This window comes from Dermacentor silvarum, chromosome 5 (genome assembly GCF_013339745.2).
Source record: "Dermacentor silvarum isolate Dsil-2018 chromosome 5, BIME_Dsil_1.4, whole genome shotgun sequence".
NCBI lineage: Eukaryota > Metazoa > Arthropoda > Arachnida > Ixodida > Ixodidae > Dermacentor > Dermacentor silvarum.
In genome coordinates this window covers 32768785-32796649 of record NC_051158.1, presented here as the reverse complement: position 1 = coordinate 32796649, position 27865 = coordinate 32768785, and the positions used below count along the sequence as shown (strand labels likewise).

The 27865-nt window shown below is 45.1% G+C and overlaps 1 protein-coding gene across 3 annotated transcripts; it reads right to left on the bottom strand.

The window, feature by feature from the left end:
* Positions 1 to 791: 791 nt before the first annotated feature.
* LOC119453256 (E3 ubiquitin-protein ligase CHIP) lies at positions 792 to 27704 on the bottom strand. 3 transcript variants are annotated; one of them, XM_037715281.2, is made up of 7 exons: positions 27455 to 27701; positions 22259 to 22457; positions 19515 to 19680; positions 16795 to 16862; positions 15484 to 15540; positions 5978 to 6094; positions 792 to 4646 (listed from the first exon to the last, which is right to left on the bottom strand). In XM_037715281.2, the coding sequence occupies exons 1-7, from the start codon at positions 27554 to 27556 to the stop codon at positions 4426 to 4428; spliced, it is 930 nt and encodes a 309-aa protein (XP_037571209.1). In that variant the 5' UTR covers positions 27557 to 27701; the 3' UTR covers positions 792 to 4425. The 3 variants fall into 3 exon arrangements, with proteins under 3 accessions (XP_037571209.1, XP_037571210.1, XP_049523628.1); XM_037715282.2 differs by lacking the exon at positions 16795 to 16862 and adding an exon at positions 19338 to 19346 and having other exon boundaries at positions 4521 to 4646; positions 19448 to 19680; positions 27455 to 27704; XM_049667671.1 differs by lacking the exons at positions 792 to 4646; positions 5978 to 6094 and adding an exon at positions 10201 to 10258 and having other exon boundaries at positions 15375 to 15540; positions 27455 to 27703.
* Between the last annotated feature and the right edge of the window lie 161 nt (positions 27705 to 27865).

Genomic DNA, 27865 nt, shown 5'->3' with positions numbered 1-27865 from the left:
CTATTCCACAGAAGCATAATTTGCTAATCCAGCTTAATCTTGTGCAGTGCCCATTTAACATGTTGTATTTTTAGTGCCTCTTGAGAAGCTTCAGCTAGCGTGAAACACACAAATACTCCTGATAAAACAAATGTTGACATGGAGCAAATGAAAATTGCTGCATCGAAAAGGTAAACTACATAGTGACCGGTCATCATAAAGCACGAATTTCAAAATATTTTATCTAAACTGACAAGCATTGCAAGCTTTCAGAACAGTAAAATAGCTATTTACAACTCTGATGAAAGCAAGCAACATCACAATTTTGTAAACTGCCCTTGACAAAGTATAGAAGCAGATGAATAGAATTCCCTACATGTGGCTTTAAACAATCATAAAATTTCAGGAATAAAGCTGCTGCAAAACTGAGATACGCAATGCAACTAATACATGTACACAGTCTTTTTCTTTTTTTTCAGGTCAAAATATCAGGTCCTGCTCATTGGTCTGAAATGTTTTGGTTTCAAATTACATATTGCTGTTTAATATATTTCTTCTGTCAGCTCTTATGATGTAGTTAAGGGACAAAAAAAATCATAACAGTTATGTCAGTCACTACCTCCTGACTTCAACCTTTTAAATGCCACATATTTTACTTTAACTGCCCGAGTGATTTCCTAACGAGAGCATTTCTGCATATTTCATCTGTACAAATAGGAAAACTGAAATTTGACATCAGCCCAAGCTTCCTCAATAGGTTTCTACATAGCAGGATGACTTCACCAAACACGGAAACAAGAAAAGACACTCAGTTTAACAGTTTGAAACTTGACCAGTGTTTATTTACACACATCGCTGGTAACTGGATTTAGAAAAAAAAAAAAAGGAAAAGAAAACATGTGGCAGCCCAGTCCATTCGCTTTCATACCTTGCACACGCACCAACATCAATGTCGATCAGATTTTGTTGCCTTAGTTGCCTAGCACAAATAAAAGACTTCCATCAGAGGCAGCGTGCAGTGTCATTTACGACTCTCATTCATCAACTTGCTTTCCCTTCGGTACTTCAATGCATGAACACACACACACACATCATTCACACGGTGTATCAGCGCTTGCGCCTTGCTTAAGCTAGTGCGTAGCAGCCATCTGAAGCATCAATAATCGTAGACAGAGAAAGCAAGCAAACGCTGCGAAACACTTGGTGCCTGCAGCACTGAAGTTTGTGGCGCGATAAAATCCAACTGCTTTGTTCCAAGTGTAACGCAGACACATAGTGCGCTATGCGTCCTCTGTGCAAACACTTCTTTAAAACAATGCAACCTGGGTCATTTTCTGACAGCATTGCAGAATTTTCAAGCTTGTGCCACGCAAGTATGCAACGAGCGTCTATTTCCAGCACCAAGCGACAGTGGGAAAAGAAACAAGTGGGGAGGACGTTGCATGCTAATGTACACTGTTGAGAGACACCAAAGGCAAGCACTGAATCTATCTATGTAGTTGCGTTAACCTTCCAGAAACCTTGAATGTTTCGTGCCAAGAGCGGTGGCAGCTCTGGGGAAGCAACTGATCCCCTAATACTTCCTACTGGCCCCCTAATATCCCCACCCCCCTAGCACCATCGAGTGCCAAGTGATGGAATACCCTCCTATAATCATAACTAAACTAGACAATTATGCTCTGCTCCAACAAAAGAATCCTGGTGCCACTCCTGGCCAAGAGATTACTTAGTTGCTGAGAAAACTGCAACTTAAAGGGCCACGCACTTCGTCTGCAATTTAGATCAGCAGCGACAAACAACACGGCTGCAACAGCAACCTCGGACGTCCTGCGCTGCCGACTGTTTTGATTCGCAAGCTTCACACGGAAAGGGTACCCGCACTTCCGCAAAAGAGCGCCAACAGAACCATGCGATGTAGCAGCACCAGCCAGTTTGGCAAATGCAATAAAGACTGGCCCAACTGCATTAGATTTCTGCCGCAATGCAACGGAAGCAACCTCTTCATCATCAGTGATTGACTAAAGTTTACCAGTCATAAATGGGACATGCTATATGCCAAGAATGCTGGTGTCACATTTTCGTAGTGGCTGCCCTAATTGTCTCTTTCCGTTCATGGCATTACCTTAATCATAAAAAGAAAACAAAGTGTTCTAATCTATTGCATTATCTCAATTTAATACTTGCCTTTAGTGCAGCATTAAGCATGGCTTTTGTAGTTTCCTGTAGAGTTACAATGTCTTCCCAGTGCGGCCATCAATCAAGAACCATCACCCAATTTAACAAGAGCTTGGAAACTGATTGAGGCCGTAAGCAGACAATCAAACTTCAAGCAACAGCAGTGCGACCTGACACAGCATTGTGTCCACACCTCGTGTAATGCTACTGGCTTAAAGTCGCACACATTGGTTCCCTTGGCCCTAGGGTCTCTTCGTTTCGAGTGTCTGAGAATTCAAGGCAAGGACCTGTCAGCCCGACTCCATTCCTCCCCTATCATCCACCACTCATGATGGGCTAATCCTGGTGATAACATAGCCGGAGCACCACTGTAGAATCACTGCCTAAGTGCGAATGAGAACTGGCAGAGAATGGTCACACTATTCCAGCCCAACTGTGCTAGAAGAGCCGATGGCATCGCACCGGGAAGGACAAGTTCAACATACCCTTTATCAACATATCTTGACTTGCAACTGCAAGCACAAAAAAAAAAAATATATATATATATATATATGGTGTGCCAGTGCTCAATTCACCAGTCAGATTGCTCAGATTGCTGCCAGACCATTTGCGAGATCAAACCGCATCCAAATCAGTTGAAGAAATCAAACACTCTGAACTGAAGTAGCCAGGAACAACAATGCAACATCGCGTCGCTTTCACCGCATGTGTGCAGCTGGCACTATGTGAGCTGACAGTCACATAATGCCATCAAGATGAATGACACAGGCTGTACTGCACTACCCTCTTTGTGCAATACGTGGCAATTCAAGTCTCATCACCATCATGCACAGCTTTAAAAAAAAAAAGGATACTGATATCGTTTTCGCACTTACAACAACGCAAGAAAGCTAGTGTCAGTGACTGCTGTAGTTATTACGACAGTCCCACCACTATACACTCCTGAACAAAGCCATACAAGTGAACGCAGGACTTGATAACGGGGAACCCAGAACCACACTTGATAACAGTATACAAAACGGCATGCCCAGACAATCCCAAGTTCATGACACACAATGTTATCAAGCTTTAAAAACAGGCATTTCTGGAACCGGCTACCGCTGGGCTACCACTTTGGACTCTATGGCTGCAGTGGAGCGTACAAGTACAGAGGCTAGTGCGGTATGCGACAAGCAGACCTAGAGCTACGGGACCACTCGAAGAGTTAGGCGGCCCTAGGGCAGTAATGGTTCATCGCGCCCATGACACTGCCTGTATGTACAATATATACCTTTACATGGGCGGTTGTGGACCGCAGGCAACAGGCCACTGACACAAAGCGACAAGACTTCGACCTACAGGCTGCACACCCCCACGTCAATTTTCCCGCTGCCTCTTCGTACATACACATGAAGTTCGCCTGAACCTCGCACTTTCAAGAGATTCCATCAGGCGCTTATGGTGGAAATAATGAGGTCGTCACGGCCAGCAGTGAAAATGGAACAGACGATGAGAAGGGAGACAATGCCAGCTTTTCTCGGATCTCCTTTGTCATCGTCTGTTCAGTTTGCAATGCCCGCTGTGGATGAGGCCGCTTCCAGCTATTCCAAACCATTCATTTAGGTTTGCAGGAAAACACAAGAAACTTGTTTAGTGTAAGCTTCTATGAAGCAAGTGTGGTACAACATCGCACCAAAGGCCCAAGACCTTCTCCAGTTGTCCACTGTAACACTTCCATTAGAAACTGATGGAAATTGCGACTTTCTGACTGTAACTTATCTGTCATTAGAGGCTCATGACAGCTCCCCAAAAGTCTCAGCTTCCAGATGCCACAGTGCACCGTCCTTTCAGGGTACGATCTTGCCATTACGTTTCATTTCAAGTCCTGGTGTTGAAGACGTTGGGTGAATCGAATACGACACTGTGCAATCAATCAAGGCAAGAAAGAGTGAACAACATGCTGCTTCAACAGCTCGTTAATTTCGTAATCAGAATGCTCAAAGAGCGCGTGAACCCGTGCTACTGACCATTACAGCAGAGGCCCGCACAACGCAATTAACAGCTGTTACTGAAGTGAAAGCGCACAAACCATTCACTCATGTGCACGAGAGACCGATCTAAAAGCAGGACTCATTGAAGACCTGATTTCATGGGGACACCCGACGACCAACTGTGGGCATGTTGAGAACAGACAGATGCGGGCAAATAAAAAGAAAAGGACGAGCCCGCCGCCTGGTAGCTGCGTAACACTCGCACAGCAACTTATGGGGGCGCCCACCAGCTTGGTCTTGTTCAGAGCGAAGAAAGCAGGCGGTGACATGAAATCGAAGCGGGTGACTTTCGGCGGGGACTACGCACAGTCCTTTGCAAAGTCACCGGGGGCGTTCTCAGTAGTCGAGGGCCCACTCGTTTTCCGCAAGGAAGCCGTCCACCACCTCCTTCATTGCCAAGTTTGGAATCAGCTGGTCCTGGGTCAGCGGTGTTCTCGTCACTGGGTCGAAGTGGCCGACCCTCTGTTCGTGTTTAACAAAGCGAAACCGGTTGTTTAGGCATGACACCCAGCAGCAAGCCAGCAGCTTGCATGTGAATTGCCAGAGCAAAAACATTGAGTACCTTCACTCTCTCAAAGCAAAAGGCGGCCACCCACCTCAATCACATACATACATGCATACATAAACAAGCACGCACATACACAAACTAAAAAAAAGTGCAGGGGCGACAGCCACCACTGTAGCTCAGTTAGTACATGTGCAATGCAGTTGTAGGTACGGCTCCTACCAGCAAGAAAGTTTTCTTCCGTTTTCATTTCATTTCTCTTTTCGAAAGGATATTAGCTGTACTACAAATTAACCATTTTTAATAACTATACAGGTAAAAAAATCCTTAATCTTACCCACACTGTCCTTGGCTCTACGGTCTCTTGGCTTCTTACGCATGTGACAAGTCAGAGCCTTGTCATGTCCTTTTTTTCCCCATGTAAGTTTACCTTGCGCTATTTTAGCCACAACGAATTCATAGTGACTAGCTCAACTTTCATTGCATCAACGTCAATGGCTTCTTATGTTTGTTACTGGAACTCAAGCCCCTTTGTTTCCCTATTCATCTGCCCGAATGTTAGCATGAAGCCACAGTGGAAACCCACACATTCCTTAGAGTGAGTACTTCGCAGTCGAACATGTGAGATCAAAGCCAGAACCACCATCTGGCCAGCTAACCAGCAGGATACCACCTCACAGCATGTGGGTCAGAATGAGCATCAAATGTCAACTTTATAAAGGCAGACTGCAATTAAATTTTGGACTGGTACATAAAAAGCAGTTTCAGATAGTGCAGACATTTTGCAGCCTCTGCCCAAAATTTAACATTCGATAAAAAAAAAAGACGACTCTTTTTTCAACATGCCTCTTCCCAACCAGACGGGATTCCGTGAAACCCTGGATTTTAATTTAGCATTTCAAATACAACTGGATGCATCACAAATAGTTCATAAAAATAGACGTTTTTGAGACCAAAACTGAAAAAATTTCACCGACGATCTCTGCAGCCACACCATTACCACTCTGGGACCTCTTCCTGTATGTTTGCTAATCATGCGCTGAACTATATTTGAAAGTGATAAAACTAAAACTTGAAATGCCTTTACTGCTATGCAAAATTTCACTGCCCTTAAGGCACTCCATTGAAAAAGGAATTCTATTTGTCCACTGCCTCCACGGTAGACGAGACAACTAGAACTGCAAACGAAAGACGTGACGGAACTTGGTGCAAAAGAACCCTTGCATGAGCCAGCACGGGATAAAGAGAAGCTAGTGACAGCAGCAAACGGAAGCAAAAATTGAATCACCTGTAGGTGCTCCTCGATGTCCCGGCGGTCGTAGGTGATCCCGCTTGGCGTGATGACGGGCTCGCGCATGATCTCGAAGCTGATCTTGCCGCACAGGTAGTCGGGCACGTCTCGCTTCTGCACACCAAAAACATTTTCCCCGTATCGGGACATTAGAAAAAGAAAAAAGTCTTTTAACGATTTTATCAGGCTGACAAGGAACAAACATGGATGAATGCTTCTACTACTGAGGCACTGGAAACAACTGATGTGTAAGAAGAAGCGATCCTGCCTTACAAGAAGATTTTAGTGCTCAATTTAAAAAAAAAGAAAGTAAGGAGAAATGCGCCGTTGAAGGAATAATTCTGCAGTTTCGCCCGAAAGGTGAAGAATTAATGGTAATAGCAGAGCAACAGATAATTGCGTGGACAGGGGTGGGACTGCTCAAGGTCATTTTGGAGCAATTCTTGGAGCAAGTAAAACTGCATTTCGGAGCAGTTTGGAGCAGACAAAATTGAATTTTGGAGCACATTGGAGCACCTTGGAGCAGACCTTGGACCTTGGACCTTGGAGCACCCTTGCATGCTCACCCACTGCCCTGGCGAACCGCTGCATGTGACCTGCTGATTCTTTATTTCATGTTCCATCGACATAAGGGTGCGAGAGAAAAAAAGCTGCGGGCGGTTTTGTGAGCTCTCACAACCCGTACATAATGCGCACTTTGGAGTGTTGCAGATTTCGGGGAACGAAACAGCCATGCAAGACTATTGTAACAACTACACTAATACATTAGAACCCCGCTGTTACGTTCTCGGCTGCTGCGTTTTCTCGGCTGCCACATCGTTTTTGGCCGGTCCCAGTATAGCTCCCATAGGATTCAATGCATTAGGAACCCCGCTGTTACGTTGCAAGTGTGGGAATGTTCCCGCATGTTATATCGCGAAGCGGCACTCCAAGCAGCCAGTGCCGACGACCATATTAACTTTTCACGTAACTTGACTTGGCGTGACTGTAGGATTAGCCGCACAATGGGCGACGCCCCTTACGTTTCCGGCTCCCGCCAGCAAAATTATGGCCTTCGAGATCAGTATTTACTATTTATAGGTGGCATCTATGATGAGTTTTTAGCCTTGAAATTTGTTTCGGCGCATGCATGTAGTAAAAGCAGGGCCTTCGAGATCAGTTTCCGTTGCCCAGAGAGCCGTCGCGTTGGTGTGGACTCATCGTCATCATTATCGCGTCCAAGTGGTCCGTCCAAGCTCCCTGCAGTTTTCTCGCGCTGCCTTTGTAATGCGAGCCGTCGCACGAAGTGGTTGTGTAAGCTTTGTTCTTCCACTTCGACATTCTTATAACTCCGACGCTCTAAGTTGCCTGCCTGCCGCTGCGCCAAACGCTTCTGCTTGTCAACGTGGCTGACTGTGTGTAGCGGCTCCCTTGCTCCATCGCCCGTCATCTCCTTTGGTTCAGGCCGCACGGACATGTAGAAACAAGTTTTTAGCTCCAGTCTGAGCCATCTTTGTTTGACTGCTGTGGAAGCACAGTCTACCACCAGGATGGAATCAAGAAAACGAAAAGCATTTTCACTGCAAGAGAAGTTGAATATCCTCCGCGCTGTGGAAGAAAATTTTATGCGGAAGAGCGTGTGTACAACGAAGGAACTAGGACTAATGCCTTCAACTCTCAAAACCATTGTCGCAAAAAGGAGCAAAATTGAAGAAAACGCCAGAAATTTCGCCGGTGGATGCAAGTAAGCCCGGGGTTCGGACCACACACAGCTTGATGAGGTCGTAATCAAGCTTAACAAGCGAGGGCCGCGGGAGTCAACTTCGATGGCACCATCTTGTGAGAAAAAGCAGTTGAGATTGCCGACAAGCTGGGCATCAACAGTTTTTGTGCGTCAAACGGATGGATCGACCGCTTTAAAAAGAGGCATGGGATATGCTACCGGATGGTCAGCGGAGAGGCTGCAAGTGTCGACACAGAAACCGTCGACACCTTGAAAGAGACTGTGGCATCCGTTATCAGCGGCTACCCACCCAGGGACATCTTCAATGCCGATGAAGCAGGCGTTTTCTTCAAAGTGCAGCCATCCAAGACACTGAGCCTAAAAGGTGAGGCTTGCCACGGAGGAAAATACAGCAAGCAACGCTTAACAGTGCTGCTGTGCTGCAACTCGGATGGCTCCGAATTGATGAAACCCTAGGTTATCGGCAAATTTCGGAACCCACGCTGCTTCAAAAATATCCACCACCTGCCCTGCCACTACAGGAACAATAGCAAGGCCTGGATGACATGCTCGCTTTTTGAAGAGTTTTTGGCTTATACGGACTCGAAGATGGGCTGCCAGGACAGAAAAGTAATTCTTTTCTGGACAACTGCTCCGCGCATCCGAAAGACACCAAGTCGCTACGAAATATCAAGGTGGTTTTTCTCCCCACCAACACCACAAGCCACCTTCAGCCCTTGGACGCTGGCATAATCAAAAACGTGAAGCACTTCTACAGGAAATTCATTGTAAAGCGACCTCTGGCCCATGTGGAGCATGGCAAGCAGCCGACAGGCATCACAATCATAGATGCCATGCATTATTTAGCTTCGGCATGGAGCGCTATCGCTGCAAGTACGGTTCAACACTGCTTCGCGAGGTGCTTCAGCGTGCGCGCAGACAGGACCACAGAAGCCGTTGAAGATGAAGCCTTTGCCGACTGCGAAGAACTCTGGACAGCGATGCAAACTGTTGGTGACAGAATCGCGTACAGTGATTACGTTTCTATTGATGACGCCATTGTCCCCTCCAAGGATTTATCTGTGGACGAAATAGTGGCCGAGTGAGCAGCAGTGAAGACGAAGTTGAGGACGAGGGGGAAGGGAGCAGCTGCCGGATCCAACCTCCTCGTCGGCCGTAACGGCACTAGATTTGCTCAGAAGGTACGTGAGCTCAAGCGACGATGTTGAGCGCCACATGGCACTGCAGCTTCTCGAAAAACGCCTCGTGCTGCTGGGGCGTGAGAAAATGCGCCAGGCAACGCTTCACGAATTGTGAGCCGATCACCACTGCTCTCATTTTTCAATTTTTCCCGTTTCTCGGCTCTTACGTTTCCCAGCTCTTACGTTTTTCATTTTTTTTAAGGTCCCGTGAAAAACGTATCAGCGGAGTTATACTGTATACACGTTCATACAGAATAAAGAATTATAACACAGAACAACTCTTGAAATTTGTAACTTTACAATATAGTCGACTCCTGTTAATTCTTCCTCGGGAAATTAGACTTTCATTCAATTCACACGAACTAGAAAGCCCTGGCGAAAAACTATACATCCCTTTGGAAGGAAAACTTTTTTTGTTCGAACTCAAAAGCATGCGCCATCGGTTGAACACCCATCGATGCAACGGTTGCTAAAACCTTGAAAACACACGAAATTCAGCAGATGGTGCTATTGCTTCCTTAGGTCATGAAGCTGTTCTATTTAAATTTATTTTTATCTTTTAACGGCCAACACTCCTTCCACCTGTAGGGCCATTCGTACGCACTTGTTTCATGTCAGCGCTCTTTGCCTTATGCTGCAAGAAGCAAAAAAACATTACAGACTACTTCAAGCAATAAAAAAGAATTGAATTCATTCATTTTGTTGCTGTTCATTAATATCACCTTTTGGATAATTTCCCAAAATACCACAGTCCTGCAGGGGTTGAATTATTGAAAGGAGACTGTATTGCTATAAAGCGTACAGCACACCAAGTATAACCTATGTGCAGTTATTTAGACATGCATATACGTAAACAGAAACATGAAAAGGGTGAAAAAATATACACATAACAGGAACCCTGTGGCTTGTCGCTTCTCATACAAAGCTTTGACGTTTCAAATGTGCTCATGTAACGTGTTACTGGCTAGAGGAGAAGATGCATGCTCTCTTCCTTTAGCCCAGCCCTAGATAAGTGCGGGCTAGATCATGTGATGTTCAGCAGCAGTGCGCACGAAGGCGGCGTGCACCAAGCCAACATCCTTCTCGATTTTTACATGCATTCTTGCCCTCGCACCCACAGCGCGAGTGGACCGTTCACTCTCCATGCACTTCGGACTTTATTCGGGACAGCACGACAACAGCCTGGAGTGTCCACAGTAAAAAAAAAAAAAAAGTAACAATGTTGGTCGGTGTCTCGTATGTGGAAGCATTCAAACTTATGTGAGATTACTCGTGCAGCCCCTTATCCACCAATCATCATGGGTTTAGTAAAGCATGTGCCTTGCAGATCCTTAATTCCGTGTTGTACAAACTCGCACAGTACACTGCTGGATTCTGAATGTGTCACAAAAGAGCGCGTAATCCAAGCGCGCACCGAGTGTCGCGCAAGCCAGCGAAAGAACACGCCGGCCCCGCGGCAACTTCAACAGAGGGGGAGAGCGCATACGCCTCAAGCAACGACGCTAACAACGGCGCCGAAACGTCTGGAAGAGACTCGACGGAGCGACGTTAACCGGAGAGAGAGAGAGAGAGGACACGCGCGCGCCGAGACAGCTTCTCACCCGGCGAGTCGACAGACATTACTACCGCGTGAGCATACACCAACAGGATGAGTCATCACCCCCCCCCCCCCCCTCGAGAAGGCTCCGACAGCGGCGGTCGAAGGTACGAGAAAAGAGTAGAAGCTTCCCAAGCTTTGGCAATGCTACGAGATCACGACACCGATAAGAATGTTCGAGAACGCTTGTGGAAGCTATATAACCGCCGTGCGAGAATCGTTTAGTGGAATCCAGGAATCCAGGAATTCAGGAGTTCAGTCCGCACCGGTGAAGTGATGTAACGTGAAGACAGAGCGTCTGCGGAAGAAGGGGATTCCCCGGCAAGCTAGTTGACGGGTTCTTCGAGCGTCTGCATTTCCGGAAGAAGTTCCTTCTTCGAGATTTGCCCCCAAGTTACGCCGAGATCGTCTGACTCCAAGACCATCCAGCACGGTGAATACGATTGGACACTTAGTGTTCCTTTTTATTTTGTGTTTCACGTGTTGGACTCTCAGTGCTTGTCATTATTTTCTTGTGTTTGTTAATACCCATCTGATTTGTATTGTGTTGGGTCTAGCCTAAGTGTGCAAGTGTGTGTGTAACTGCCTTGTGTGAAGAATATATTTTGTTGTGTTTTGACAACTCTGGGCTCTGACTCGGTCTTTGGACAGCAACCGGCGTTCGCTGGCGCACCAGAGGGCCCACTCTTAATTGTCCTTGCTTTCGTGGGATTATTTTCGGAAGCTGATAAGTCGGCTTTGGAATTTGGTCCGGCGTCTGCGCCTCGTTCACCGGGGTCTGTGACAATATTTCTGGCGTCCGCGACAGGACCTTTCTGCTGCAAATTGTTTGTCCATAGTAGGGAGAAAGAGCCTAGGGTCGTTTACATTGCTATTGTAAACGATTTTGAGTGTTGCACCACGTTTTGCTAACTTGTGTGCAGAGAGTGGTTCGATTGTTGAAATCTAGGCAGATATTTTTTGCACGCGGCTAGAATTTTGAAGGGCATTATGGATCTAGAGAAATTAGTTGCCCTTGGTGAGAAGATGGGTCTTTCCGGAGCGGAACTACGGAAGTGGGTTAGTCAGAAGGAAAAAGAAGCTGTAGAAAGAGAGAAGCTAGCGGCCGAACGGGCCAAAGAGGAAAGAGAAGCAAAGGAGCGACAGATAAGAGAGGAAAGAGAAGCAAAAGAGCGACAGATCAGAGAAGAAAGGGAAGCTGAAATAGCTGAGAGAGAAAGACAGAGACAGCATGAGTTAGAACTCGAACGACTTCGATTGCAGCAGCGTACAGACGCTCCCGCCCAGGCAAGAGTCGATAGCACTGAAAGGGAAGAAACTAGCTTCCGTCTAAACCCAAGCAAACTGCTTGTGGCATTCGATGAAAGAAAAGATGATCTGGATGCTTACTTGCACAGATTTGAGACAGTTGCTAAAAGCCAGAATTGGCCAGAGGATCAATGGGCCACTGCGTTGAGCACGTGCTTGAGTGGCGAAGCACTTAGTGTGTACGATAGGCTGACGCCAACCGATGCCTCTAATTATGGAAGGGTGAAAGCTGCTTTACTGAAAAGATTTAGGTTCACCGTAGAAGGCTTCCGAGATAAGTTTAGGACTGGAAAGCCCGCCGATGGCGAGACTGCCACGCAATTTGCCGCGCGGCTCAGTCACTATTTTGATAGGTGGACCGAACTTTCAGAGACTGCACAGGAGTACGGTGCGCTTAGAGAGCTTCTGATCAAGGAGCAGTTCCTCATCAGTTGCCACCCGAGCCTGTCATTCTATCTGAAAGAAAGGAAAGCTAAATCGCTTCAATATATGTTGGAATTGGCAGATCAATTTTTGGAAGCACAGGGAGGCACCAATCTCTCGAAGATCAGAAAAGAGGAGCCAGGGGACGCAAAGAAACCGGCATCCGATGAAAGAAGAAACCCTCCGAAGCCTGTTCCGAGGTGTTATCTTTGTAACCGACAGGGCCATCATGCTAGCAGTTGTCGTACCAACTTTACACGCACCAATGAGGTTAAATGTTTTAAATGTGGCCGAACGGGGCACAAAGCGGATTCATGTCGCAACGGAGTGAAGGAAACTCCCCAAGCATCCTGTGTGTATGCAACGCCAAAACATCAAGAAGACATAAACGACAGCTTTGTAGAACTTCGAGACGGAAAAAGAATTCCGGTTGTTAATGCGGTGATGACCCAACGCCCCGAATTTCCCGATAAGGGAATGCCCGTACTTGCCGGAAAATTGGCAGACAAACAAATCACGGTGTTACGAGATACCGGCACCAGCACAGTGATCGTGCGAAGGGACTTAGTCAAAGACGAAGAGCTCACGGGCGAAACCAGTTTGGTCTACCTAGTCGATGGTACGGCTAGGAAGCTTGCCGAAGCCAAAATTGAGGTCGATACCCCCTATTACAGTGGGAATGTCACTGCGCTTTGCATGGACAACCCACTGTGCGACCTAATCATAGGAAACGTCGAGGGAGTTCGCGCCCCAGACGATCCGAAACCTTTGGAAGAAGAGCCGAAGACCGAACCCTCGACGATTGAAGAGCCACGCGGAAAACCATCAACATCTGACGAGAACACCGTGGCGGCTGTCACCCGAGCTCAAGCAAAGGTTCAGGCAAAGCCTTTCCAGCTCCCTTCCACGCCCGATTCCGAAAATAAACCGACCGGGACTCATAAGCACGCCAAACACCACCATCGAAAAACCAAGGACAGGAAATTTAAATTTAAGAACCGTTAACGATTAGTGTGTGGTGCAAAGCGTTTTGGTTGAGTGCACTGAGTGTTTGTTCATGTATTTGTTTGTGTTCTGTAAATTACCCTGTCATAGTTTTGTATACTTGTTGCACATGTTATATTTCAAATGATTGTCTTGTTACGCGAGATATGTATTACTGTATAGTGCAAGTGTACATGTTATGCGAGGGATGTGTCATTGTGTAATCCAAGTGAACCTGTGTGACTTGTGTTTGCATTCGATGCATCGCTAGTGATGTGTGATTTGTGGTGGACCGATTTATGGACTTACGGACTCGTGCGTAGTGGACTCTTGTGCGCGCTTCTTTTGTGTTTTCTTGAATATTATTGCATAATATTCTTAAAGTGGGGGGCAGTGTCACAAAAGAGCGCGTAATCCAAGCGCGCGCCGAGTGTCGCGCAAGCCAGCGAAAGAACACGCCGGCCCCGCGGCAACTTCAACAGAGGGGGAGAGCGCATACGCCTCAAGCAACGACGCTAACAACGGCGCCGAAACGTCTGGAAGAGACTCGACGGAGCGACGTTAACCGGAGAGAGAGAGAGAGGACACGCGCGCGCCGAGACACCTTCTCACCCGGCGAGTCGACAGACATTACTACCGCGTGAGCATACACCAACAGGATGAGTCATCACCCCCCCCCCCCCTCGAGAAGGCTCCGACAGCGGCGGTCGAAGGTACGAGAAAAGAGTAGAAGCTTCCCAAGCTTTGGCAATGCTACGAGATCACGACACCGATAAGAATGTTCGAGAACGCCTGTGGAAGCTATATAACCGCCGTGCGAGAATCGTTTAGTGGAATCCAGGAATCCAGGAATCCAGGAATTCAGGAGTTCAGGAGTTCAGTCCGCACCGGTGAAGTGATGTAACGTGAAGACAGAGCGTCTGCGGAAGAAGGGGATTCCCCGGCAAGCTAGTTGACGGGTTCTTCGAGCGTCTGCATTTCCGGAAGAAGTTCCTTCTCCGAGATTTGCCCCCAAGTTACGCCGAGATCGTGTGACTCCAAAACCATCCAGCACGGTGAATACGATTGGACACTTAGTGTTCCTTTTTATTTTGTGTTTCACGTGTTGGACTCTCAGTGCTTGTCGTTATTTTATTGTGTCTGTTAATACCCATCTGATTTGTATTGTGTTGGGTCTAGCCTAAGTGTGCAAGTGTGTGTGTAACTGCCTTGTGTGAAGAATATATTTTGTTGTGTTTTGACAACTCTGGGCTCTGACTCGGTCTTTGGACAGCAACCGGCGTTCGCTGGCGCACCAGAGGGCCCACTCTTAATTGTCCTTGCTTTCGTGGGATTATTTTCGGAAGCTGATAAGTCGGCTTTGGAATTTGGTCCGGCGTCTGCGCCTCGTTCACCGGGGTCTGTGACAATATTTCTGGCGTCCGCGACAGGACCTTTCTGGTGCAAATTGTTTGTCCATAGTAGGGAGAAAGAGCCTAGGGTCGTTTACATTGCTATTGTAAACGATTTTGAGTGTTGCACCACGTTTTGCTAACTTGTGTGCAGAGAGTGGTTCGATTGTTGAAATCTAGGCAGATATTTTTTGCACGCGGCTAGAATTTTGAAGGGCATTATGGATCTAGAGAAATTAGTTGCCCTTGGTGAGAAGATGGGTCTTTCCGGAGCGGAACTACGGAAGTGGGTTAGTCAGAAGGAAAAAGAAGCTGTAGAAAGAGAGAAGCTAGCGGCCGAACGGGCCAAAGAGGAAAGAGAAGCAAAGGAGCGACAGATAAGAGAGGAAAGAGAAGCAAAAGAGCGACAGATCAGAGAAGAAAGGGAAGCTGAAATAGCTAAGAGAGAAAGACAGAGACAGCATGAGTTAGAACTCGAACGACTTCGATTGCAGCAGCGTACAGACGCTCCCGCCCAGGCAAGAGTCGATAGCACTGAAAGGCATTGTGTTGGGTCTAGCCTAAGTGTGCAAGTGTGTGTGTAACTGCCTTGTGTGAAGAATATATTTTGTTGTGTTTTGACAACTCTGGGCTCTGACTCGGTCTTTGGACAGCAACCGGCGTTCGCTGGCGCACCAGAGGGCCCACTCTTAATTGTCCTTGCTTTCGTGGGATTATTTTCGGAAGCTGATAAGTCGGCTTTGGAATTTGGTCCGGCGTCTGCGCCTCGTTCACCGGGGTCTGTGACAGAATGGCACCTTTCCGTTTTGCTGTGTGGTGCAATTCCCAGCACAACCTAACAGACAATCTTTGTACTCCTTCAGTGGTGATGCAAATGGTGCATAAATGCAACTCACCCTGCGCTTGTCGTCCACCTTTGCAAATATGTTGTTCAACTCTGATATGTACTTGTCCTGCAAAGAGAGAAAGATACAGTTGAACCTCGTTATAATGAAGTTGTATCTGACACCAAAATACTTTCATTATATCCAATATTCGTTATAAGCACATATATATACGCTAGACACTGATACTGGTGAGAAAGTTTTTATACCTACTTCGTTATATCCGCATTCATTATATCGAGGTTTGACTGCATAGCCCCAAATTAAAAAAATAAACTCCAAAAGGCCTTGCAGTCATTTCATGGACATCCCAAAGTTAATATTAATCCTGTGTCCAAGCGCCAGAGAGGAGATTATTCATGTGAAACGAGTGGGTCATGAAGAACGAACAGCACTTGAACAAAAATAATCACTGCATGTACGAAGTGATTCAATGTCTTTCCTTCCTAACTTTCGTGCATGTAACCTGCCCATGGACACGCACCCTCAATTGCCAATCCATGGAAGAGTCTGCTCATATAATTCGTGCAAAATAAAAACATTAAATAATGTTTGAAACTTAATCAATACAGCATGCCACAACAGACAGGTTAACATGTTCCAGAGCTGTCATCGTTCCTGACAGGGCAAAACATGAACCTGCTTGCACAATGCGTTTTAACCTGTGGGTGAACTGGCCTGAACTGCCACGAGTGAGACTAACCTTTCACATGGCAAGTTGTTTTGTGACGAAGTAGCAACTTGGTGCAAACCTTCGTCGCTCAACAACTTACACTGTCACGAGAGCGAAGCTTTTAACCTGTGGGTCAATTCCTCTACAGGTGGAATGCTTTGTACAAGCAACTCGTATTCGTGCTCACCCAAAGGGAAATCTCAATCCCCTTTTTTGTCTGACAACTGAAAGCTGAGTGCTCGCACAGAGCAGCTTTGATGATGACTTGACTTGATGGCGCAGCAGCTGTGTCAACTATAGTGCACCAAAAACGGGATAAGGAATGATGAACTTGTTGCTAAACAGATTAAAACCGAGCACAGGGCCTGACAATAATGACTTCTTAGTGTTTTATAATCTCCACGTACTATTAATATCCATTTCGAAATACATAATGTTGAACAGTTGAACCTCGTTATAATGGTTATAATGTTGTAATACAAACAAGATGTTCTTCTAAAAGAAGTTGAACATAAAAGAGGATGTGAAATTTTCTTAAAGTCACTTAAAATATTGAGAGTAGCTTCAAAGTGTAGCTGTTAGCACAGAGGAAATCATCATAAGGCAGCAAAAGGAACTTAAGAAAAGAAGCAGCAGCTTCATAAACGAACCAGGGCAGCCTCCACCCGTTCTAATGTCGGCCTGGCGTGTTCCCTTCATTTTCATTTCTTGCACCCTCCTGGAAAATGAACACGAACAGAATTACACACACAATTCTATACCACACGAGAGTACCACTGCTATTCTGCACTACGAACAATCGTAGTTCCTTGTCGTAACACCTCAGGCCTTGGCCTTCAGATCCACTACAAATAGTGTCCCCCCACTTCACAATATGTCATTGGAATGGAAACTACAACCAGTGCCAGCTAACCAGAAGCACTGTCTCGTGAACGGACGTGTCACCAGCAGCGTTACCTTCCACGTCGTGGCATAACCTGCTCAATCTAAAATTCTCTTATACAAGCTTTTCCACGAGAAGATGGTCTTATGCTTCAGCCAGAGAAAATGTGGAGACTGCAACTAAGTGGAAAATGTGTTTGTTATTTGCTTTGGTCTTCAGATCCGCTACAACACACTATACCAAGTTTCAACAACAAGGCCTCATTGAAATGAAAACAACAACTGGTGTTAGCTAGAGTTACTGTATGTGGGCAGGGCTCCCTTTAGGAAGCCAGAGTTGTGCAATTGCGTTCTGCGTGCCACTCGCGCCGTTTCCATTGATTCTAGCGCTGCTATTCGCCGAGCGCTATCGTGTGGTCAAAACGGGCTCCACGGAATCGCAGGGAAGCAAACACTCCGCGGGACCCAGCCGACCAAACGCAACTGACATCGGCATGGTAGTTGATCTTGTTGCTTCTTCCTCAATGCTGCTGGCTGAAAAAAGTGTGTTCGCAAGTGTTTTCTCGGTTAAATTGTGGAATCAATGTCAAACGACGCATTGACAGCTCTTGCAGTAGACGGGTTGCAAGAAAAGGAGAAATAAAAGTGTGCTTTGTTCTTCATCTAAGCACGGCGCTGCAGAAGTTGCACAATAAAATGTACGCACGAGAACGTTTCTGCACAATCAATACGTGATGCATGCAGTCTTAGTCAGTGCATGTGTCTGCTACGTGAGACTCAATACACGGCTAAATTTATCAGTGACATGTAAAACGTGACAAGGGAGCCATACTGGAAACATCAGAATCAACATAGTGGTGCAGGGCAATGCAAACAATCTATGTGTCCATGCAATTCCTCGCATCACACACCTAGATCGTGTTCAGCTTATGTATACTTTAAGCAAAGGGAATGTTGGATGCGACAGCGATTTTTCTCGAATACGTGCATTCACGTCTTTCAGCTGCCGTGAGCCGTGATCACGTTGCATGCCTGATAAGAATTATAGCTAATCTATTAAACTTTAGCATTATATTTGACGCATTGCAATGAAATTGGAAAGGCTCACAGACATTGCCACCATGCGTCGGTGCATGTGTTCATTACACGCTGCATCTTCAGTAATGATTAGGTACTAAGGCGCGTAAGGGTGAAATACAGGCTCATCAACGTGATGTGAGCGATCAAATTGTACTCGCAACACAATGAAAAAAAGGAAGAAAAAAAAAAAAGCATAGCTGGCAGAGCCACGCGAGCATGGTTTCTATGCATACGGGGAGTGGCTTTCATGCTCAACTTCAGAGCCAAACATGGCAGAGCTTGGCGCAACTCTGGCTCCCTAAAGGGGACACATACAGTAAGAGCCAATTGGAAGTGTCATCTCGTGAACGGATGTGTCCCTAGGGGCATGTACTTCCCCGTCACACTACGACGAGCTCAGTTTTGAACGCAGACTCGATGACGACTGAGCTGACTAAGTGCTAGAGCGAAACAGCGTGGCTGCCCCGCCAGTTTGACGTTATTATAAACTGCCTCTATTGTGACATCTAAAGCAGACAAAATTGCCGCATCATACACCCCTGTAATATAAGCCGATAACTTGCAAAAAACCCTAGTAAACATTGCAAAAAATTTCATGCCAGCTGTGACCTCGCATATCAAGTTTGACTACCTCAGATGACGTAACAGATGCAATTTAAAAGAGAACTGCGTTATTTGTTTTTGGTGGAGAGTTACAAATTGGTAAAACTTCAAACTGCAGTTTTTCGTTTATACGTCTAGATTTTCTTCAATTTATATAAAAGCTAGGGGTTCCCAGGTCAAAACCCTGCTTCCTACAGTGGGTAGAATTCAGTTTTCTCTCTTAAATGTGGCAAATTTAATTCAACACAGCTAAATCGTGTAATTGGAGTATTCCTTCGTTTTATACACATTCGAATGGGTGAATCGAACCTGGCCCTCAGGTAAAGCCTGCTTGTAATATACATGTTTGTCACTGTAAGCTGGTCTGATGCTACCGGCATTCATAAATGTTAAGCAAGAAAGGGCAAAAACAAGGAAATGACAAGAACCGTAGCAAAATACGGACCCTGGTTATTGACATCTCTTGAATTTACAATGGCAAGTTAGCCTCAGGAAAGTTAACATCTTCACGGGAAGGCAGAAAGAAAAGTAGGAAAAAAAAAAAGATAAGTGAGTAAGTAAACAGTTGGCCACAAATGTTTACACTACATGGGTTCCATAAAGATTCAAACTTCCACTTTGTTACGGCATGACGCTTCTAATTTAATGAATCGCTGTCTTGGTCGTAGGAACAACTACACACTGAGACTTCGAATTCGAAACAATGTGCACAAGCTTCGCGGGAATCCCGCTTTTCACGGGAATCTCGCTTTTCACGGGAATCTCGTGCCCCGCAAACTTTTGTGGCGATTGCAATGCGACGCACTTTTGCTTGTCGAGCAGGATGAGCTGGTTGAGGTAGGTCTGCAGCTCGATCTCCTGCTGCAGCCTCTTCTCCTCGATGAGCTGCCAGCGCCGCTTGCGCGCCAGCCGCAGCTGGCATGCAATGTCGTCCCCAAAGTTGAGCTTCTGCTCGCGGGCCAGGTCATTGGCTGCACAAGGTTAACAAAGAAGTTCACGATCTGTCAGGGCAACAACAGACAAAGACGAGAAACAAGATACGATCACAAAGAAGTCCTTGGCAAAATTGGTCCTCATTTACATCAGCTTATGCTATCACATACATTGCAACTTGGCCAACTGATGGGCCCTAGTCACAATAAGCTAAGGAAAAAAAAGAGAAGTTATTCGCATGTTACAGTAATTCATCATGAATTATTGTAACATGCAAATGGCTTTGCTCAACTGCTGCATTAGAGGCACTGGGTGAGCATTGTGAACAATTGGAATTAAAGCATCTACGCACAAGTAGATGGCAAGGCATTTAAGAAATTCAGTTTCTTACAGGGGCATAAGACACGTCCACACTTGAAAGAAACGTGACACTTTGTCTGGCTTCATGCACTTAAAGATAACGGGAACCAACAATCTCCAATTTTTCTTATATTCCTGTATGGAACAAAGGGTTCAAGCTAGGCTCTACGTGCAAAGCTAATTTCTCTCTTTGCTATTTTTACACCAAGTGTTTTCTCAAGAAAATGTTTTCTAAAGATATTTTTCATTAAAATTATCTTTGGCACTCTTTCAATGAAGGTGACCTTGGCACAATAGCAAGAAGCAAATTATAGTTTAAGCTCAAACTAACCATGTTGTCAGAAATATTTGCTTTCGGTGGTCCCAGAGGCTTTTATTTATCTCTTTATTTCATACTTGTTTTACAGTGAATTCATGTTTAATAGCTCACAATTAGCAATAATTTTAAATTTATTTTTCAATTTTATAAAAACACAAACTTGAAATTTCCACAAACCCTATAGATGGCTTCAGCCATAACACAGCCACAGACAGACATTAAAGAAGTTGCAGTTCTGCCCATAATGTTAAGCAGTGAATGATAACTAGTGCAATATTATGTGCAATAAAGTTTTGCACTATTTTGTGTGGTTCTGGTTATAGTAAATATTCACAGATGCATGCTACCAACCTTCTTTGGAGACACAAAGTCCAAACAAAGTCCAATTCATATTCGTTCGTGGAAGTGGCATAGGTAGAATCTATGACAGGCCCAATCTGTGGCGCCAGAGCTTGAATACTCGCAGGGTACTATAATTTTTTTTTTATTTACTTCCTCATAAACTACACTGGCAGAGCGCGCATAATTGAGCATAAATGTTCATTCGCCTGTGGCACATGGTTTAGCCTTTCACTACACTGTCAAGATTGCAAGCGCAGTCTGAAATTTGCAGACAGTACAGTTCTGTTCAGACATAAGAATCAGGAAGCACGCCTTATGGCTGAGACTTGGTATAATGTTAATAGCGGTAGTGCATGCTTAAGTCAGCCCTCAATTACTCTGCATAAACAGGAGTCGTCGTACCTGAACACTTGTCTTTCACGAGTGCCCGCATGTGTCCATGACTGACGAGTTGGTGCTGCGTATCCTTGAGCATGTGGAGATAAATGTTTAGTGTCCTCCTTCTCTTCTGCCACTGTGTGACCTTTCGATTGATCGGCGTTTGTGTTCTGCTCTTTGTTCTACTTGTGAAACCGTGTTTGCACGCTTGCCTTTCAGTAACACGAATCTTTATCAACTTGGTAAACTTTTAGTCATTTTAGTGAAGTACTTAGGGATTCCTGCGTTGGACAGTGGTGTACAATACGACCAGGGGAGTGAGCGCATAACAGCTACTGCTTTACAACAGCAAACTGCGTAAAAACCTGGTTATTAGAAGAGGGGCGCCAATTAACACACAAACACAGATGAAGTACAGACAGGACAACACCAACTGTTCTATTACGCCTCCAAAATTTGCCTGCACACTGTACACAATACCTGGAAGACATGCACAGCACCGCAAGGCAACAGATGAAAAATGGGCAGGAACTATATAGTTGAATTTTGAAGGCCTCATTAAACAGTTAGTAGTGTCACTCATACTATCTATACTTCGCTTGTGCGTGTGTGTTAATTGATGGCCCTTCTTCTAATAGCTACGATTCACTAACTAGCCCAGCGAGAAGTATTCCTACACAAAAACAAGTTCAGCTTGAGAGAGTTCATTTTTATTCTGGCCAGCATCAGAGACAGTCCACGTAGACATCACTACGGCATGGCGCCACCTTGTGTCAACAAGAAACGGCTATGAAAAGCACATATCATAGTTCTATTTTAGTACTTTGTGTGTACGAACCTATGAAAAACACAACGCAGCTTACATTAAGTGCATAGGAAAGCATGACAACATTTGCGTGCGTGCAGACGACCTTCCAGTTTAGTTTCCAAGCTTTCTGCTCAGCTGCGATCTTGTTTGGACAACAATGCAGCCTGCATCATTTTTTACTTCGATGCTGTCTTCTCCGACAACTTTATCAGAAATTGAATGAATGGCTTCATCAGAATGGAATGGCTGCTGCCCAATTATCTGTCTACTTTGCCGTCAACGGCGAGTATTGGAACACAGCCAGAGAAGGATAAAAAAATATTTGGAACGTTAATCTCAACAAAGCTCGTCACGGCGGCTTACTCGTCACGACTAAATCAAAAACGCAACTGAGGAGCGGACAACTCACCCCTTTGCAGGTACTTGACGGCTTCGTCATAGTTGTCCATCTCCTGCAGTGCCTGACCGAGGAAGAAATGGCCCTTGACCGAGCTGGGGTCCAAGTCGAGCGCGCGCCGGCAGTCCTGGCATGCCAGCTCCCACTGCTGAAGCTTGAGGTAGCATAGCGCCCGGTTGGTGAAGTAGGTGGCCGTCGATGGGCTCTTGATCTGCAGAGAGAAAACGGGCAAGTGGCAAAACTGAGAGACAAAAAGGATTCAACAGAAAAAGAAAAAAAAAGAAAGGAAGATTAGAGACCTCCCCTAACAAAGCACAACCTCGGTGCCACCCGTAAAGAGCACCTCACCAGGTTTGGCCATTTGAAACAAACAAACAAGTATACATGACGCACGGATGATCACGTCTGCAAAGTATTACAGCGCTGCGTGCCCGCGGAAACAGCTAAAATTTAAAACCAAACGCTGCATGCCCTGCATCTTGAAGAAGCCCGCTCTTGAAGAAGCCTGCATCTTGAAGAAGCCCGAGTCACAGTCACACACACAAATGCCTCATCACAGTGCGTGTTTCCGTCACTCACTATGACTAATCATCCAATGCCTTGTGGATGGCGCAATGTCACAAAAAAAGGAAGAAAAGAAAAAGAGATGGGGCTTGACGCCGTGGTACATCCTTCGATTATGGTATGAGAGAGAAGGGAAGGTATACCACTTGAAAAAAAAAAAAAAAAAAACGCTACTAGATGCAGAGGGGGAGAGTGTCTCCGTGGCAGTGACGCTGGCCTCGTGGCGGTGGCATGGTCACAGGACGGTTAACTTATTCTACCTCCTCCAATAATATAACAGATTTGAAGATTATTTCGGTGAAATGCTCCGTAGACAGCATTTTACACAGTTTCCGGTGTATAACCACAATTTGCAATGGGGCCTGGCAAGGGGTCCTTTAGGAGCAAGCTTAGGATAGGGAGCTCCAGTCTAAATATGCGGGAACGGAAAAACTGTTTCGCTCAGTATCCACTGCGCCGATTTTGATGAGGTGTGTTGCATTTAAAACTAAAAGCTACAGATCTAGTAAATGTAGGAAGCGGAATTTTTATATACTAGGCCGTCAATACTTTATCAAGAATTGTAAAAATTGTAAAAAAAAAAAAAAAAAAAAACTCAAGTGCCAACTTTTCATCTCTGCAACTCGGTACTAAATAATGATATCACACTTCTGTAAAGCGCACCTGTTGAGACACCTCGAGCAGAGCAAACTGATGTATTATACACTGCTGTCAAATATGCTCTCAACTTGTTGAGTAGGACTTTTTGGAAGAAACCTCGTAGACACTAACATTTTCACAAAAGCTGCAAATTCATATATCAAATTTGTCCGCTTCAGACACTGTAATAGATGCAGTTTACAGAGATGCTTATATTTGTTTCTGATGCAGAGTTACAGACTTGTAGAGTCTGTGCTTCTATCTTTTTTTTTTTAACTTACCAATTTCTGGAAATTTTTGTAAAAAACTATGACGTTCTAAATTAAAGTTCTATGTGTTACATTTGGTATATGTACCTTTTTCTCTCGAATGCAACACATTTTATTCAAATCGGTTCAGCATTCGTGCAGTGAGAGCATTTCTGTGTGTCGTATGTACTTGCACAGGAAAATTGTAGTTCGAGCTAAAGCGCCCTTTTTCTTTTTAATTATAAATAAAAATAACAAGGAAGGTGGATACTTCTTGCTTCTGTAACGGTAAAAGAGCCACTCTTAGCTTTTAGTATGCCTGCAAATATGCCCCTCTCCCTCTCCCCCCCCCCCCCCCTGCCCGCCTTCCCAATGAAAGATAAAATATCCCTTTATGACTCGCCAAATAAAATTCAGTTACTCCCCTGCATACTTCTTGGTCTCACCAACTGAACTTCATTCACTCTGAAAAGCACGAGACTTTCATGAATGATGCAAAATCCCCTGTAAGTTACATCCCGTTCTGTCCTGATAATAATTATCTTTCACTTAAGACAAAAATCCTCAAGCTATTTTCTAGGGAGGAGGCAGAGTAATTATATAACACGACATTGAACTTGTACAGCAATGCATTTTGATAGGACTACACTTGCAAACTAGAATTAATAAACGAGACAACTCAAGTTCAAAGTTGTGGCTAAAACAAACAAACAATGTTGTCATGAGACACTGTGACGTGATAAAACCTGCTCATGTCTTCATGGCAAAAGTGCCGTGGTGTTGACTTGGGCTAGCCATATTTATTCCAAACTGTGAACGCTTAAAAAGACATTAACAACTGAAAAGACAGCACTTCATACTCAACTGCATTTTGAGCGGTCTTACGAAGGGATAGACCTTCCTCATAATTCTAATGCTGCCTTTCCCACAAAGCAGTTGGCCAAGGTAATGGCAGCTAGCCATTTTTTTTGCAACACCTGCGTACAAGCACAGCATTGCTCATGTTTTGACATTACAAAAATGTAGACATAGCTCTCGTGATGAAGTCATGCATGTAACACAAGTCCTAACATGTGCAGATGGCATTTTTGTCTTCGTTTGAGCCATGACTGGAGCCACCACTGTTTTGAAAAATATGCAGTGCATAGAAATGCACTTTGCCAATTAGGTTAAAGAGTCAACTGTCTACTTAAACTCGTCGCAATCAGAAAAGGCTTTTGTTCATACAGAAGCATACACCTATGAGACAACTGTGTGGTCAGGCATCAGACATACTTCACTTTAGTTAATAGCCCGCAATAGATATCCCGATAGATGTATAAATTCAGGGCTCTAAGTTGACACCCAGCTTACAAAGCAAGGTCAGAATGCAATGCATTTTTTTTTTTTTTGCATGAACATGAAAGATTAATATTTAGCAAATGTGAAAAGTGAACTGGTTGCTGTCTTGTATCCACTGGTCTTCAACACACAACACACACACAAAAAGAAAAGAAAAAGGCACAACAGGAATTCACACTGGTTTTATTTCCCCATTTCTTTCCATTGCATTTTCATTCTACTCCAGGTCATCCCATGCTAAACTATACCTTTATGCAGTCTGCAAACAAATGCACTAAAATTCTTGAGTTTCCTGGCAGTGATTGCAAGAAGCAGAGTCAGGTGCTATGTCAAGTGCCACTCTTGATGAATGTGTTACTTACTTATGCTCCGTCATCAGGCTATTCTATGCCTGAAATCATTTAGTTGCAACTACAAATGTGTTAAACGCAAGGAGCCATGGAATAGCATGATAAGACAACAGGTGCGCTAGCTTGACGTGTACAACACATTTCGAGCACACAGCAGCAATGTTATCAAACAGATAATGCAACTTATTTTTTCGCCAGCAAGTGGAGGCTCTATGAAAATGCTTAATTACCATTACACAGATGACACTTATGTGTGATAGTGTGTGCATCTGTTCAAGACAGCCATGTAGCTTGCTTAGTTGCACTGTGCGTAACTGTTTACAGGTGTTCCCTTGTGAATGTAAAGGGACAACAGGTCACCCACTGCCATAGTCGTGTCACTACACTTTGACTATACTCAGCACAATAACAAAATTTAGATAAACTTGAAAAAATTTACTAAGAAACGTCTAAATGACACACAGTTGTTACCACACACGTGATAAACAAACACGTGATATATAGTTAATGTAAAATTAATTAATTAGCCTTGAAGTGCATAGTTTAGATTCGAATACCAGCTTCATACGTGGCACTCGATTTCTACGCATCAATGTGCGCATAAAGCGTCAAAAGCACTTGACGCTGGCAACACAGACACACGCCAGCATAAAACAATAAGCTGAACCACGAAACACATGGCTTGTACTGCTGCCTGTTTGCAAACAAGGCGAGCGCGAACTAGGCACGTGTGATGTTTTACCAGGAAATCGTAGGAAAAAAAAAGAAAAAAAAAAGAAAACAGACACAAACAGAACGGCATGACACGGGAAGCCGTGGTGAAGCTGCGGTTTAAAAACATCTGCAACCGTCGGCCGCCGAACCGTACAAGCGCGGCACATTGCAGCCTTTTTTTTTTTTTTTTTCTGTAAACAATGAGGCTGTTTTTAGCCTTAAGCCGACCTCCCGCCGAGCAGACGCTGATTCATGATCCACTGCCGGCCGAGGAAGCCGCAACGCGATACAGGCGTCGTAAAGGCCACGTACAGGGTCTTTCCTCGAGGTTGAAGCCCCAGGAGCACGGCAAAGCGCGATAAAAACAAACAAATCAGGACAGAGAACCGGACGTTTAATATCTCGATCCTTTCACGCATATGCGATGAGACACCACGCAGTTTCTCGAGTTTGGCAGAAATTAATTGGCTTTCGTCTCTTGTGAGTCCTCGGCGTAACGCAGAGATGTAAACCGAGCCAGAAAGCTAGGCCGGACGGGTTTCACACAGCGCTTCAATCAAACGTCAATCGACTGCATCGTTTCAACGACTGACTGACGCGTTGTCGATCGTTCGAGGCACGATGCATTTGCCAACGACGTCAAAGAAAACTAGTTCTGCCGCGACCGTCTCGTCGCACGACGGGAATTCCATCGAAAACGAAAAGAGCAAGACAAAACACGCGCGGCATGCGATAAAATACATCAAGCGCGGTCGCAGCGGGGGTTTCTCTGATGGCTCGGAGAGCTCGCTCTCGGGAATCAAAACAAGAACAAACAAAAACAACGCGTCTGTACTTATTATTTTTTTTTTCGTTCGTTTGCGGGTGAAAACAGCCTTCGAAACACCCTGCACAGCAACTGCGCGACGACGGGCGATTAAAATTTCTTTCAATGCCATCAATAAAGGACGTTTCGTTTCCGCTTCGCATCAGCTGTTCCAGTTGAAACAAACAGCGATGCTTCTGTTAGATGTCGTCGATCGCGCCAATTCTTGACACGCAGCAAGTTCTGAACGTGACAACGCGCTGCAAACTCATTAAATGATTTATTCAAACTCGTGAAACTGCGATCGGAGCTAGATTAACTGAGAATTTTCGAGATAATCTCGGGTCAGCCTTCGACTGTTCAAAAGAAGACCCAGAGTCCGTCTTGGCCTCGAGCTTTTTTAACACCGTACGGCAATAGAATCAATGTAACCGCAGCTTCGATAATAATAAGCGTGCTTACAGAGAGTCACCTGTGAGAGGAGCAGCACTGCTAAAATGTGACGACTGCTTTTATCGAAGAAAGGATCACGAACGTCGTAACTTACGATGGCTTTGCTGTAGCAGGATATGGCGTCTTCGTACTTTCGGGCACTGAATAATTTGTTACCGAGGTCCTTCAGTTCGATGGCAGTCATGGTGTCTTTCATAATCCGGTCTCGTCTACCGGGTAGTCCACGGGTGAAGAGTAATTAATAATAAAATAAAAAGAAAGAATAATTGCACCGCTTTTGTCGCCTAGCCGATCTGCCAACCTCCGGCGGCCGCCATTTATTTTCATAGCTTCCCACCAGGCCTTGACGTGCGTTCCTCAAAGTTAAAGAATCCCGTGAGGGCGCTGGTAACAAGTTGCAGGTCAAGGAAAAAGACCAAATAGACTAACGGCTCGGCATTAACGGCGAATACTTATGTATTTATAAATTAATTTATTTCAAATTTCTATCATAATACCACCCGGT